A 16,263-nucleotide genomic window follows, 5' to 3' on the forward strand; every position below is an offset into this window, starting at 1 on the left:
GGAGGGTGTAACTCTATATTTACAAAATTCAGACATGGACTAGAGAGCCAACTCTTTTATTTAATTATCTCTTATTTTTAACTCCCTAGTGTTTTCTTTTAGAGTCACCCTTTGGGGTGATTCTGATGATGGCATTTGGGATACCATGTCAGGCCCTGGGAGATGTTTTGGGATGGAAAGGGGCCCCTCACATCCTGCCATAGGAGCAATAACTTCTGCTGCTGAAGTTGAAGCCGAGAGGGGATCCAGCGAGATAGAATAATGGAGAATGTACAGGGTATGTGTTTTCCGGAGAGAGATAGAGTAATGGAGTATGTACAGGGTATGTGTTTTCCAGAGAAAGAAGAGACAGCAAGCAGACGCCCATGAGAAGGACAGGGAATCTCCCGTCTTATCTGTAGTGTGTGTATTTTTTTACAGCTAGCTACCTGTAAACCCTTGTCTCACAAACCTACAACTTCCGAATGACCAGAATGTGACTATTCTTATGGCCGTTGTCACAACCCTCCTCTCCTCCTGCCTCTTTCTGTGATGCTGCTCCTCTGAAAACCATCAGAAAAACAGAAATGATGCTGGGAGATAACCCAAGAGCAGGGCTGAGGAGCTCACATTGGTTTCCCTGGCTGTCATGTCACCAACTGGAGATTTGTGGCAGTGGTTCCTGATCCTGGTACTTTGTAGCTTCCGGGAGCCATAACAAATAAAAACAATGGATGCCCGGACCGTACCTTAGAGATTCTAGCCAGGATGTTACACTATTTGGATGTGTATCCAGGGTTGAGAACCAGAGCAGGCCATCCAGCGCTTTAAGAAAACTTTCCTTCTTATATTTGAATTAAAAGTTTCATTCCTAACCTCCAACTAAATCAGCTGCCTGCGTGGCATGAGTTTTGATGGAAGAGGGTATGGAAGGTGGGCTTAGGACCGCACAAAGGCACTTGTAGACAGGCGCCGGGAGATGGGACAGGCTTCCAGAGATAAAGATGGGAGACAGCCAAGCACAGGTATGGCCTGCATCAGCCCATACAGCCTCAACTGCAAATTGGTCCAGGTAGTTTTCAGACACAGGGTGGATGGCATGGGTCATTCTGTGGGCTAGCTTCCTGGAAATTTACCTATTCTTCTGTGTAGCGAATTTTGTGATTTAGCTCACATTCGACAGCTAACTTTTAGGCTGCAGCCTGTTTGTAATTTAGACTCTGCTTTGTTTAGCTGACAGACACTCTCTGTGGATTAGGTGAATGTGATAATCGTTAGTGGCAGGGCTGGCCCTCCAAGAGGGGCACGGACCCTCAGTGTCCGTCCCGGGGGAGATCCAGCCCTCTTGCCGGACCTGAGGCATTTCAGGGGATTCTCACTCTCTCCCTGACGAGCTGGATTTAGGCAGAAAGAGACCGTTCAGTGCAGATAGTTTCCTTTTGGGCAAATCTCACTATTTCCAAGGAGAATGGGTGAAAATGGGTGTTGTTTTCTCAGTGCTGGCGAAGCTTTCTTCACGAGTCTGCTGTTTCTTTTTCAGCGTGGTGCTCCTGGCGTTTGCATCTCACCCCACAGGTAAACATGGTTTTGTTTGTTTGTTTGTTTGTGTATCTTACATTGCCCATTCAACCCAGTGCTCTGACTCCGGTTATATCTCTGAGGGAAATTTTGTAAGAGAATGTAGCTACCTTCTAGGGTGTCAAACTTAAGGGTTAGGAATGGCCCACATACTTGAAACTGTTCTTAGTATCCCGTTAATGGATTTATTGCCCATGAATTGAACCTTTTTCCATCTTTTATTGTTGATGTTTTCATCTGGTGCAATCTCAGGTGTACAGGCGGGTTTATAATCTGCCAAATAAACTAGTGCTTGCTTTGTCCTTTTCTAAAATTCTCCCTTCAAGTACCCAGAATTGCTCTTCAATCCTAGGGCTAAAGATTTGGTGGAGAAGTTCAAATTGCACCTATTTCTCAGTGACATCCTTTTATCCATTTTTATCATATATTGTCATCCAGTTTTCATAATTCCAGATGAAAGAAGTCATTTTAAAACTTACCTTCGCCCATATATACACTGATATGTATAAAATAGATAACTAATAAGAACCTGCTGTATAAAAAATAAATAAATAGAATTAAATTAAAAAAAAAGAAAACTTACCTTTACCCTGTTGCTGCCTCAATTACCCTAGAGTTGTTTTCCAAATTCAGGAATTTTCCGTAATCCTCTATTTCATTGTGTTTTTTTACTTTGAAAGGTTTTGAAGTTGATGCAAAGATAAAGCAAAAATATCTGTGTGCAGCGTGGCTGGAAATACACATTTTATTGGTCACACTCCTTAAACTAATGTTTATTGACCTCTGCTATGCATGAGGCATTACCCAAGCCCTCAGGGTCTCAGTCTCTTATCCGGAAATTAAGAAAGGTGGTCTGGATTATTTCTGAAGCCCCTTCTAGCTCCCTACTGTGCCCCAAACAGCAACCCCTTTCTGTTTGTGTTTTTAGCTGCTTCAGACTGTTTGAACTAATATCCTCAGGGAATTGCTGATGGTGACTCGGGTCATGTTTCTAGATTGGACATGACCTATCCGAACTGCTGTCTCATTAGCATAATTTGAATTATTTTTTTCTCCATGAGTGCTTCTACACTTGCCCATACTGAAGCACTTCCACTGTTTTCTGCCCACTCCCATAGCCTGAAAACCTATCCTTTGTAAAATTACAAGTCATATGAAACCCTGGTGTTGACCCTAAACACCTACCTGTACCGCTGAGTGTCCGCCTCCAAATCCTGCCTCTCAGCATTCCTTCGTGCAGCCGGAGGGTTGCCACCCAGCAGATATTTCAGAGCCTACTAAGTGTCTTCTGCCTTTCAAATAGGTTTTTAATCAAAGACCTTTGGAGCGTTATGCTTGCTGGTTCTTCTTGGTTTACATGTTCATTTTCCCCCTGAGTGATTTCTAGTGGATTTGGGTGAATGATATTCACTTAAAGAAGCCACTCTGCCTTTCACTAAGAGGTTGTGCTAGTTCATCTGTTACACTCACGCTTATCAGAACTGGAAGGAACCTTAGTGATTATCCAAGGTGCCACCACATTTTACAAATGAGGAAATTGAAACCCAGAGGAGTTAAGTGATGTGACCAAGATGAGGAAGTGAGTAGCAGAGGGAGACTGGAGTTTAGCTAAAGCTTCCCTGTGAGGGGATGCCCCACAGCCGTAGGGGTCAGGAGTCCTGTGGGCCTCAGTAGCCATCGTAGCAGGGCTCAGGCAAAGGCCCCAGGGAAGGTAGGTGTGCGGCTAGCTACGTACTGGCGGCAGCCTTCCAGAAGAAGCCGGAGATGTTCATCTATACCAACACCAAGTTGGGTATCTAATCCGTGAACATCGCAGGGAAGCACTGTGGAACCACACCTACTTTTACGTGAATGAAGTAACAAATACAGTTGTGGTCTTTATAAACAGTGCAGTGTGTTTATACTGAAGTTGTGTAATGCACAACCATGTCCAGCTCTAAGCAGTGGCCCATTGTTTCAAAAAGCACACAGGTTTGCTCAAGTAGGTAATTAAGGCAGATGGATACGAAGGTAGGGATTTGGTGTGTGAGATTATGGAAGCTGAGAATCTAGAAGACCCCTTGGGGATCCGTTTTTCCCAGCTTTATAAAGCCAGGTCAGTTGCCCTAAACCCTTTGATGGGTCCTGGTGATGTCTTCTCATAGGGGCATAAGGTTGATTACAAAACTTAAGCAAATAAAACCGCTGAGGAGAATCTCTTTCCTCCGGAAGTATTCGAGGACTGCTCTGATTGGCAGCTTCAATTCCTGCCAATTCGTTAGCTTCCTCATTGGACCCGTGGGTGGTCCAGCCCATTTTTAAGGTGGAACAGCACTTCGTTCTTTCCCACTTGCTCATTATACTTTCCATCTGGAGTGTCCACTTCAAGGCCTGGGTGTGGGTCAGGGAGAGCAGCTTCCTGATTCTCCCACATCTGCACCAATTAAGACACAGTAAGAGCCAGGACCCGCGGGTGCAGCCTTTTTTTTTTTTTTTTTTTTTTTTAAGGCTCTGTTAATTTCTGATGTTTTAAAACAGGGCTTTATTCTTTTTGGTTTCTTCTTACCTCTTCTTTTTTGACTTGTATCTTCATTATTTAGTAGTACTCTCAAAACATTTTAAAATTGAGATATGATTTACACATAGGAAATGCAGCTATCTTAAATGTGCAGCTTGATCAATTGTGACAAATGTATATGCCCATGTAACTCACACCTCTATCAAGATATAGAAAACTTCTGTCACTGCAGAAAGTTTCCTCACGTCCCTTCTCAGTCACTCCCTCTCACCGACCACCAGAAGCCCCTGTTGATCTGACTTCTGTTACCATACATAAGTTCTGTCTATTCTAGAGCCTCATATAAATGGAAACACACAGGAAGTATTCTTTTGTGTCTAGCTCTTTCATTCAGCATAGCATTTAGAGATTCATCCAGGTTGTTGGGTGTCTCACTAGTCCCTTCTCTTTTATTGCTGACTAGTGTGCCAGTGTGCGAACCCTTTGTTTATGCATTCACCTGTTGATGCTCACCTGGGATGTTTCCAGTTTTGGGCTGTTATGAATAAAGCTGCCATTCAAGACTCTCATACAGTGCTTTTGGTGGACTTATGTTTTAATGTCTCTTGGATAAATATCTAGGAGTAGAGTTTCTGGGTCTTACAGTAGATATATGTTTAACTTTTAAAGAAAGTGCCAGTTTTCTAAAGCATTTGTACCATTTTACCCTCCCACCCAACAATGTGTTAGAGTTCCGGTTTCTCCATGTCTTCACCAACATTTGGTGTTGTCTGTCTTACATTAGCTATACTACTAGGTGGGTGATGGTCTCTCAGTAGTGCTTTTGACTGAGCCGCCCTTCTCACTCACTCCCGAGTGACTAGAAACATGGGCTTTCTTGCAATGCAGATGGTGTGGCTTTGGGTCACCACCTTTGGGGTGCATTGGGATGTAGTGGTAGGTAGGGACCAGGTAGATAGTTCTCCATGTCCTAGGTGCAGACCCTGACACTTTTCCTGTTTCAGGCACTGGGTTTGCTTCTTGATGGGTGGGATCTAGTTCTCCTTCTAATCTTTCAAAGTCACAGTTCATGCAGAAGCTCCAAGAATCTTAGAAACTTGCACCCCCAGGACTGCTTTAAGTAAAAGTAGAGAAAACAAATTCTTCCTCTGTTTGAAAGTTTGCATTTCATCTTTGTATGGGTCCCTCTGCTGTGGCATTTTCAAGAGAGAAAATTTCAAGGAACCAGAAGGGCAGGAAGACTTTCAGGAATCTGACCAGAAATGACCTTGTTATGTGGTGTGTCTACTGCTCATATTGAGATAAAGCAAGCAGTACGAACTACATCCTGGAACTGACCTTCCACTTTTCCACTCATTCTGAGGACTAAAATGTGGTGAGAGGAAATTTTCTTGATGTCCAAGTATCCATTATTCTTGATGTGGTAAAATTGTGCCACACTTTTCACCGTGGCGATTTCATGCTCCATTATCTTCAGAGAGATGGGACTCACTCCCTCGCTCAGAGAGTCAGCAGAATTTTAACTGTGGAGCACAGGCATGAAGGCTTAACTCCAACTTCTGTGCATAAGCTGCGTGTTGATGCCACAAAGCATGTGTACAGAGCTTGAACCACTTAATTTGTGCTTAAAGTGTGCGTTCTGCACTAGGTGGTGCAGAAGTGTTGTCTTTTGAGCACCTTTACACAGTTTTTAGTTCCTGGGTCTAGTTCTCATGTGGTTGGGGCCAGCTAGCCACGTACTGCAACATTTTCGGGGCTATTTTTGTAGCACAGTTATTAACCTTTGCTGTTTAGAGGTTGGTGTGCACCCTCTCTGTTGAAGTAGAAGATGAGGCCGGCTGAAGGCATCAAGGGGGACGTACTGGGGGCCAATTTGAGATTGAGGACCAGCAGAGCCAAGTGGAAAGTGTTCGGAACATTCTCTCCAGGGAAAGCAAGAGGGGTTGAAGTCTTCCAGATACTCTTGGATCAGGAGTGCTTGTTATTTGTCAGAGATGGTCCTAACACAGTGGATACAAGTGTTGAGTATAATAGAATCCTTGCTCACAAGGACTCGATGGCTCTAGAAGGAGAGACAGTCATGGAGTCAACTACGTGAGAAATGTGTGGAGGTTTTAGAAATGGCTCAAAGGGAAGAGTGAGCTATTCTCTCTCTTGCTCTCAATAATCGACAGGATCAATTTTTAGGATTTGAGGGAGGATTATTATGCAGCTGGTCAATTCCCTAGGATGGTGATGTTTTTTTCTTTATCTTCCTTCCTCCCAGTCTACCTCTGCCCACTCCACTGCCCTTCAGACCCCTCCGTAGCCTGGGCCGCACCGGGAGTCCAGGTCACCTCCCCTGAATCCTGAGGTCCTGCGTTTAATTTATTCTTCTCTGCTCAGTCCTCCTGATCACACTGACTGCGCTGCAGTTTCTCTCACGCTGAGAGGGCGGTTGGGAAACAGCCAAGAACCAAGAGCTGCCAGAGAGACAGAGCAAATCCTCCACGAACATGCCTTCGCCCACCTTACAGGGGGCTGGGGCCGCCTGCCAGCATCGGGGTGCTCAGGGTTTCCTCGGCTGTCACTTCTGTGCGAAAAGGGGCTACAGAAGCAGTGGAGCTCCTCGTGCACTGGATGTCTGGGCCTGATGTCAGTTACAAAGTCCCTCCACCAGTATGGGTCCCTAGTAAATGACAGGGGTGTCCAGTGGAGCCGTAGCAGAAGGAGAACAAAAACTCTTAGCCTTTTGTCGGGCTGCACGAAAACCAGATCCTAGGGGACCTCTCCTTTTAGTTAAATACACATACATATGTACAAACCAAATCAAACAAAATAACAATAGTTATGGTAGAAAAAAGCAGCCGTCCAGAGAAGTGGAATTCAGACCTTTCCTTCCCAGTCGATGGTTGAATCGTTTGAGATCATTTAGGTACAAGGAAGTGTAGCGATGCGTTGTGTCTTTTGTTCTGAAACTCTTGATTAGTAAGTGTAGTGATGAAGGATGTTCCACCGCCCCTAACGTGCTCCAGTCCATCCAGAACTGAGAGACAGACCGAGGCCCAGGGGTCTGGAAGGTCTGGCGCCTCCAGAATCTCAGAAATTCCAGATTTGGAAGGATTAGGCTATCTGCTGTGGAAATGCTTAATTCCTTTTCTCTGGACATTTTTGGAAGGCTTTCTGCTTTTTTAATCTCCTGACTTCTTGTTTGTGACCAAGTTCAAATTCCAGAGAGGGAAGCGGCCAATATGTGTGATTATTTCCTCTTGCACCAAGTGGAACTAAAAGAATGAACTTACTTCACTAGAAATAAATGTACCCTTTGGACCTTGAACTAAAATGAGTATGCACAGGCGCTTGGCCCTTTCTCTGTTTGTGTGGTAATTAAACACAAAGATGAGAGGAGATGTCAGAGGCATGCGTTTATGATCCTTTTTTAGATATAAGGCAGAAAAGAATAGAAGAATCTTAAAAAAAGATTCTTTTTGTCCTACGCTCTGGGCCAGGGATGGCTGCCTGGCGAAGAGGAAAGATCTTAGGACTTGAAGTCACCGGGGTCCACATCCTGGCTCAACAGTTAAGAGAGCTGTGCAAACGTAAACAAATCACTTCTCTGAGCTGCAGTTAAAATGGGGATAACAAAGCTTCACAGAGTTGTTACAAGGATTGAAAGAGACAATGTTCGGGAAGCTTTTCACACAGGGCCCTGCACAGGGCAGGCTTTCACTAAACGGGTGTCATTATCATCATACTACTATTATAATAAGACAATGCCAAGGACACAGAAACCCTCGAATGCCGAAGTGAATTCACTGCTGGGCAGCTCAACGCTCAGAGGGCTGATGTAATTAAGATCCTTGCCTTGTGTTTCCGGGCAGCCAGGGGCAGGGGGCTTTCGGGCTGTGTGTCTCACCCTTGCTGTTTCCCTCAGGCGATCTCCTCAGCGTCCTGGACTTTCCGTTCCTGTATTTCTACAGATTCCATGGCAGCTGCTGTGCCAGGTAATCTTAACTCGGAAAACCCCTCGCGCTGTGGATTTGTATGTTTCTGGACTACCAGCCGTGTCTTCGTGAAGCCCCGGGTCACTGTCTGTTGTCTGAATGAGCGTCGGAAGAAAGTGGTATCTGGTGCAGGTGAGGAAGTTGCCCCGTCGGCCATCAGAGGGTTGTTATGAACGTTCTTAGGTGCTCAGGGCTGGCCTGGGACCTGCGAGGACCCCTGTCCTGAAGAATTTTCTCGGCCAGGGCAGTGGTTTTCAGACTTGCAGAAGAGAGAGAATTCTCCCCCTTTTTTATTTTTTTCCCCCACAAGCAATTCTTAAACAGAACTTCAGCATATAAAAATGATGACACTGACTCAGTTCAAGGGAAGATTTGGGTACAGAATCACACCCTGTCGGCGTCTACCTTGATTTCTCTCTTGTTCCTAAAGGGCAGCCTCCAAAAAATTTTGACTGAACCCTAAGACTCTGAGAGACAGATTTTGAAACCAATGACTAGGAATTGGCCTTGGTGATCGTTAATATTTGGCCTTGGGAAGTATCAGAGATGTGGACCAAATAGATGGATACATTTAGATACAAAGAGGTTCATCCCCATCCTACCCCCACCCCTTTCCTGCCATGACCCCCACTTCACTTGACCGTATTGTGCTGAGGAATGGAAAGGCTTCTGTGGACAGTCTCAAAGCGTGGATTCTGATGTGGTCGAAAGACCACACTTGCGTTGAATTTCAGCCTTGCCGTTTGCTAATTTGTGTCTTTGGGCAAGTTATCCTACTTCTCCCAAACCTTAGTTTAGTTTTCTCATCTGTAAAATGGAAAGATAATACTAATACAGGGTGATTGTGTGTATTAAATAAGGTACACGAAGCTCAAAGCATCTTGCCCGGCTCAGCAAATGATGGGCATTATTATTATCTGTAGATAAAATGTCAACAGACCAGAAGCAATTGCTACATAAAAGCCAGACCACCTATTTCCACCCAAAAGAGAGTGTATCTTGTGAAGCAGTGGTTCTTCACAGAGAGTTAAAGAGCTGATATGCAGCTAGGTGCTGTTTCTGATGGGGGTGTGTTAGGGCAGAAAAAATCAGTATCCTGGAGTTTGCTCCTGCATTGGAGCCTCAGAATGATTTATTTATTTTTCTTATCATTCTCAGAAAAGTTTCAGGAAAACACTGACAGAATTTGTCTTCTCAGTTCCTATCCATTTGGTCAGGCCTTGTCACTTGCCCATTAGCTAGGATTGTGTGGCAGGAGTGTCAGTGCCACCCTGGTGCCTGCGGACTTGCTTCCCTTTGGGCCTGCTTCTTTGGCCGCGTGGGTGGCCAGGGTGCCAAGGGAGCCGCCAGGTTTGGTTATTTGGAGAAGAGCATCACGGTTCATAGCCCGTTGGTGATGGCTTTGTGGGGTGACCTATTTTTTTTTTTTCTTGGCCACGCCGCGCGGCTCTCAGGATCTTAGCTCCCCGACCAGGGATCGAACTTGTGCCTCCTGCAGTGGAAGTGCAGAGTCTTAACCACTGGACTGGCAGGGAAGTCCCTGTAGGGTGACCTTCTGCCTCCATTTCTGCCCCTTTTAATCTGCAAGTTTTTCTAATCCAACATGAAAACTCAGGTGTTGTTTTTTTTTAATTTGAAAGATTTGGAAATCTTTATCTGAATTGGTTTAACTCTCTATTACATTCTACCTCTGGCTTACCCTCTTTTAAGAACGTGGCGCTTTTCCCCACATCATCTCGTGACTCCCCCATAGCCATATCTCAGACTAAGAGCTGTCACCTTCAGAGGTCCTGGGGGAGCTCAGGAAGGGTCGTGGAGGCCTGAGGGGTCAGTGGTAGCCGTGGCCTGGAGACCCCATGAATAGGGAGCCCCAGGCTCCTTCACTCCTGGGGTCTGCACAGTGCTCTTAAGACCGCCTCCACAGCAAGGGGTAGACAAGCTGCAAGTGGAAGACACAGATGAGGGAGTTGAGGGAGGGACCCATGAGTCATTTAGAAATGATTCACCGACATGCAAGTCAGGTGATGGGAAAGAGTCATGGACGCTTTCAGGAGCGTGTTGGTCACAAGCCAGGGGTCGCTCAGTCCTAGCAGAGTCTGTGCTGAGGGCAAGGGTCAGCGTGGAACTGTGCCCTCCTCTGGCCAGGGATGGAGAGGACAGGAGAAGCGCAAAGGGGACCGAGGTATGGGGGATGGGACAGGCACCTTTTGGGGGTGCAGGGGGTGGGCACCACCAAGAGGAGCCCTGGAGGGCCGGCTGCCTCACTGTCCTCTACCAGCCTCGCGACCTTGGGCACCCGGAGCATCTCACTCCATCTCTCTGGCTGAGAGCACATTTCCACGCTGAGGTCTGCAGGGCCGTGGAGAGCTTCGGAAAAGCCAGGAAACCTGGGCTCTAATTACGCCTGTGACCCAGTTTGCTTGTTAATAAAGTGAGACTTGGGGCTGGGGAACCTTTCTGTTCTGAAAATCTCTGATTTCCATAAAATAGGATGAAGAGCGCTGTGCTTATTCCTGCTTTAAGGCCACAGAACCGAACCTGGGGCAAGAAAAAAAGGGAAAAAAATGGGGATTTGGTCAAGGTTACGAGGGTCGGTGAGCACAGCCAGGAATAGAATCCCGGGTCACTTGATTTCCAGCTTCCTGGTTCCCCACAGGGGCTCCTTGTGAGGGTGACTCAGCGCCTTAATCAGTGCGGCCAAGGCTCCCATGACTCAAGTGCAGACCTGTGCAAACTTTGTGGGTAGTTAGGCCAAACAGGCTGAAATATATAGAGAGGAAACCTAATCCCTGTCCCTGGTCCTGCCCCAAGAATGTGGCTGTGACCTAATCGAATCTAATGAAATGAAGGCGCACATTTCTGTGAAATTTGGCCTTAGGTGCGTTTAAGTCAATTCAACCTGCTTCCAAGTACACCTGCCAAACATTTATGTAATACATGCTATGATCAGGGCACCTTATTTGGCTCTGTTGGGGAAATATGGAGAAGCCCAAGATTGGGCCCCTCCCTCTCAGGGCTCATGATCTGGGTGGGAGCCATACCCCAGCACCTATAATAGAGGTCAGATGGCAGTCTGGCATCCGACACCCTGGAGCTACAAAGGAGGAGGTATGTAGAGCTCCAAACCTCCGGATAGCCCCCGAGATGCTGTCCAGCCTCAGGCTCCCTTGGGAGGTGAGGGCTCTTTCAGACATCATTCCCAAAGTATAGCGTCTGTGTAGGTCACCCTGCTTTGGGGGACTTCTGTTATGCAGCCCTCCCCTTTAGGTTCTTACCTTGAAGCAAGGGGCCAGTCCAGACCCTCTGACTTCATACGGTGAGTGTTTCTTTGGAAGTCTTTTCCTAACAGTTTGTTCTGCTTGAAAAAAAAGTTGAAGCTCTACCTTGGCAAGCACCAAGCTCCAGAAGTAGTACAGGAGGAAGCAGGAGATACTGTCCTCCGGATTTTTTTTTTTTTTCTTTCATGATTTAGCCAGAGATCTCCCAAATTTCTATACCCACTCCCTGCCTCCAGGGAAATGATCTCTTCATAGTTCCTTAGCATAGTAGAGCTTCATGGGTTTTTAAATTTTGGGTATTTTTATCCAGAGATCACTAGAAAACAGAGATGAGATAAGGGTGGTGTAATAACTAAATATCGACTAATTTTTGTAAAGGTAAATACAAAATGTAACAGGAAATAGTTAGCTACTGGCTATAGGAAGGCAAGTCTCACTAACAAAAGTATATTTTCTCCTTCCAGTGGATTTTTAGGATTCTTTCTCATGGTCAGCACAGTGAAGCTAAAAAGCCTTATGACCCCAGGACAGTGTGCAGCCTGGATTTTCTTTGCTAAGGTAAGAGACAGGGGAGGGGTGGGAAGAATCCATCTCAGGAGCCCTTGTGTCCAGTGTTCTCAGAGTCAGGTTGGTCACGGAGTCATCTCTAGTCCCTGGCCCTGAGCCTGATACTTCGCTTGTTCAGGTAACAATTTCTGAGGGTTTCTGCCTATTTTATCAGCATGACATACTGATCTCTATCACATTCCTGGAAGGTGACCTGAGTATGCCCCTTAATTTCCCAGAGCCTTAATTTTCCCATCTGAAAAAGAGAGGTTTTGCCAAAACAGAACAAAACACCTCTAAGCCTTCTCTTGCTCGAAGAGACTGGACCCCCGGATGCATGGGGCAGTTCTTATCTTCCTTCCTGGGAGCTGTGAGGGTGTCCAGAGCTCCAGTGACTTGCCCAGAAGGTCTCAGCCCGTCAAAGGCAATTGAAAAAGGAAAACAGACAGATGGCCTGATAGGGGGACTCTGATGGACCATTCAAAAAAGGGACTAATAAAAATGCCCAGCGCGTATTGACCATGGTTGAAGCATAAGGTAGAGAGGTGGGAAAATAAGAAGGAGCAGAAAAATCAGCTCTGGGATACAGGATCTTAAAGCTTTGGGGCTAGCTCTTTCTAGTGGAGCATTTCATTTCCCTAAAGTCTGTGAAGGAGTCAAGTTACAGTGCCCTAGGTGCTGCTTCCACTGAGTGAGATTTCTTAATTAATTTAATCTAATACAGTAATCATTTAAACTTGTGCCTTTAGCCATCTTTATGTTTGTTGGCTGAATTTTTTCCCCCAGAAAGCAAAAACAAATGTTTTTATTTGAAAGTAAGATTTCACAGCGATGTTTCCACCTGCATTGTCTACTTTCTAATAGCATTAATAATTCACATTCCAGAAAAATGTAAAGATTGGCTGTGATACTGACTTAGAGCATGACAGAATGATGATATTGATAAATCCTCTCCCCCAGAAGCAACTAGAAAGCTGGAAAAAGACTGTCAAAGATATCCATTTCAGCTCTCTAAAAACTGACCAAAGCATACAACAAACTGAGAGGCATTTGTTCATGAAAACTCCTAAACTTCGGGTAGGAACAGCATGAGTTAGTGGTGCTCTTGCTTTAGGTTGCTCTCATTCCCTTCTCCCCATTTCTATAAGTATTCTCTTTCAACCAGAGCAGGGCAGGCTGTGTAAACCAACAGGCTTGCTGCTGCTTCCAGAAGGGGCTCACTCTCTTTGGAGTATTGTCAGGTAAAGGGGCCGTCTAGGTGGTAAATGAACAGGAAGTTCCACTAGCTTGAGTTTACCTCTTTGGGGCAAGCAATGGACCAGTGGTCTAGCTGGGGACTTACCAGGTAGTTCTGGGAGGTGAGATGGCCATCAGGGGCTTGCTAGCGCTCCATAAATGCCAGATTCACCTTAGTCTGTGTGCATGAGCAGCAGAGATGGAGGATGCCCAAGACACGTACACATCCCTGGTCAACAGAGCCTGTGTGCACACACAGAGGAGACGTGAGAGACCAGCAGCAAGAAAAGCCAGGGCAGACATGAAAACAGCCTAAAGTTTGAATGTGCTCCCCAGCCCACATACAGAGTCAGAAGCAGAGAGAAAGCTTTCTGGCTTAAGGTGTTTAAGCAAAAGCTCTTGACTAGTCTTTGCCAGAACACTAAGCTATGCAGACTGGGGATGATCCCTAGGAAGACAGGCTTAAAAATAAAAGCAAGAAAAAAAATTGAGTGAAGACCGCAGCAATGGTACCTTATATGGGAGACAGGTTTCACAGACTGAGTCCAGTCAAATTACTAAACAAGCAAAACAACAATGCCAACGAAAATGCTCTGGGAAAAAGTCAGAATCCAGAGTTGCTATACTATCTAAAATGTCCAGTAGTCAGTGAAAATTAGGGCATTCAGAGAAACAAGAAAGCATAACCCATGCACAGGAAAAAGGCAGTTGATAGGAACTGTGTCTGAATGTCTATCCTCAGAGGCAGGACTTAGCAGAAAAAGACTGCAAAGCAGCTATTTAAATATGTTCAGACAGCTAAAGGAAACCATGTTTAAAGGATTAAAGGAAAGACTCAATGAATACAGAGCCTCAAAGAGGTAGAAATGATTTTTAAAAAAAGAACCAAATGGAAATTCTGGAGTTGAAAAGTACAGTAACTGAACTGAAATGAAAAATTCTCTAGAGGTACTCAGCAACATATTTGAGGGAGCAGAAGAAAGAATAAGTGAACTGGAAGGTGGAACAAAAGAAATTATTCAATCTAAAGAACAAAGACTTTTTAAAAATTGAAGAAATATGAACAGAGGCTCAGAGACCTGTGGGACGACATCAAGAATATCAACAAATGTATAATAAGAATTCCAGAAGAAGAAGGTTAGAAGAAAAAACAAAATGACAATCAGCAGATGACTTCTCATCAAATACAACAGAGGCCAGAAGGCGGTAGAAAAGAAAAAAGGTCTCAAATCAATAACCTAAGCTTGCACCTTAAGAAACAAGAAAAATAGGAACAAAATAAACCCAAAATGAGCAGCAGGAAGGATATGATAAAGTTCAAGGTGGAAAGTAATGAAATAGAAAACAGAAAAGCAATAGAGAAAATCAATGCTTGTTCTTTGAAAAATCAACAAAATTGACAAACCTGTAGCTAGACTGATGAAGAAAATAAGAAGATACAAATAATCAAAATTAGAAATGAAAGAAGGGACATCACCACTTATCCTATAGAAACTAAAAGTATTGTATAGTTTTATGCCAGCAAATAGATGATTTAGATGAAATGGACAAATTCCCCAAAGGCACAAAATAGGAAAATTGACTCAAGAATAAATGGAAAATCTGAATACGCTCATAACAAGTAAATAAATGTAAGTAGTAATTTAAAAATCTTTCTACAAAGAAAAGCCCAGGCCCAGTTGGCATTACTGATGAGTTCTATCACATATTTAGAGAAGAAATATTTTTTCTTTACAAATTATTTTAGAAAATAGAGGAAGAGGGAATAACTCCCAATTTATTCTGTAAGGTGAATTACCCTGATACTAAAGCCAGACAAAAAATTGTAAGAAAACTACAGACCAACATTCCTCATGAACATAGATCTTTAACAAAACATTAGCAAACCAAATTTGACAACCTACAGGAAGGACTATACACAATGATCAAATGAGACTTATCACAGGAATGCAAAGTTGGTTTAACATGTGAAAATTAATATGTTATATTAATAAAATAACAGAAATACATGATCATGTCAATAGATACAGAAAAATCATTTGACAAAATCCAACATCCATCCATGATAAAAACTCTCAACAAACTAGTAACAGAAGAGAACCTCCTCAGTTTAATAAAAGGCATCTATGAAAAACCTATAGCTAACATTATACTTAATGGTGAAACTGAATACTTTCCCCCTAAGATTGGGAGCAACACAACAATTTCACTCTCACCACTTCTATTCAACGTTATCCTGGAGGTTTCGGGCAGTGCAATAAAGAAAAAAAAATTGTTTGTACTCACAGATGACATTATCCTATACATAGAAAATCCTAAGGAATCTATAAAAACCCTAATTGAACTAATAAATGATTTCCCAAGGTCTCAGGGTGCAAGATCAGTTGTAGTTTTATGTATTAATAATGAACACTCATGTGCAAAAACATGAAATTAAGGAAGCAATTCCATTCACAATAGCATCAAAAAGAAAAAAATACTTAGGAACTTAACAAAGAGGTGTAAGATTTATACACTGAAAACTACGAAACCTTTCTGAGAGAAATTAAAGAATATCTCAATAAATGGAGAGACTCAATATTGTTAAGATGGAAATTCTTCCTAAATTGTACAAATTCACAAACTGATCCTAAAATTTATTTGGAAATGCAATAGCCAAAACAAAAGAAAAACAAAGTTGGAGGGCTTTAGCTACATAATTTGGAACTCACTATAAAGCTAGAATAATCAAGACATCTTGGTATTAGCATAAGGGTAGACATTAAGGTCTATTGATTTTCTTTTTTTTTTTTAAGGGTGTCAATGTATTTTTTTTTAAGATTTTATTTTATTTAATTTATTTATTTGGTTGCACTGGGTCTTAGTTGCGGCTCACCGCCTCCTTAGTTGTGGCATGCAAACTCTTAGTTGCGGCATGCAAACTCTTAGTTGTGACATGCATGTGGGATCTAGTTCCCTGACCAGCGACCAAACCCGGGCCCCTGCATTGGGAGCACGGAGTCTTAACCACTGCGCCACCAAGGAAGTCCCAAGGTCTATTGATTTTCGATAAAGGTGCCTAGGCAGTTCAATGGAGAAGGGGTTTTCTCTTCAGCAAATGAGGCTGTAACAGTCCGTATGCTGGGAAAAAAAAGTACTTAGACCCTTGCCTTGCATTATTAATTCA

At 43.9% G+C, this 16,263-nt stretch overlaps 1 protein-coding gene across 6 annotated transcripts in view; it reads left to right on the forward strand.

Annotated features, from left to right (window-relative positions):
- The window catches only part of TMEM241 (transmembrane protein 241), a 106,236-nt gene that overhangs the window by 52,712 nt on the left and 37,261 nt on the right, over positions 1-16,263 (forward strand). For 4 of the 6 annotated variants that reach the window (XM_029224110.1, XM_029224122.1, XM_029224129.1 and 1 more), the window contains 3 exons: positions 1,520-1,554; positions 7,968-8,037; positions 11,780-11,873. In XM_029224110.1, coding sequence (XP_029079943.1) covers positions 1,520-1,554; positions 7,968-8,037; positions 11,780-11,873 — 199 coding nt within the window. Of the gene's footprint in view, positions 1-1,519; positions 1,555-7,967; positions 8,170-11,304; positions 11,354-11,779; positions 11,874-16,263 lie in introns of those variants that run through there. The other 2 variants (XM_029224139.1, XR_003793739.1) reach the window with 2 other exon arrangements.

This window comes from Monodon monoceros, unplaced genomic scaffold, assembly GCF_005190385.1.
Source record: "Monodon monoceros isolate NGI ecotype Baffin Bay Population unplaced genomic scaffold, NGI_Narwhal_1 Super_Scaffold_1, whole genome shotgun sequence".
NCBI classification, from domain to species: Eukaryota; Metazoa; Chordata; class Mammalia; order Artiodactyla; family Monodontidae; genus Monodon; species Monodon monoceros.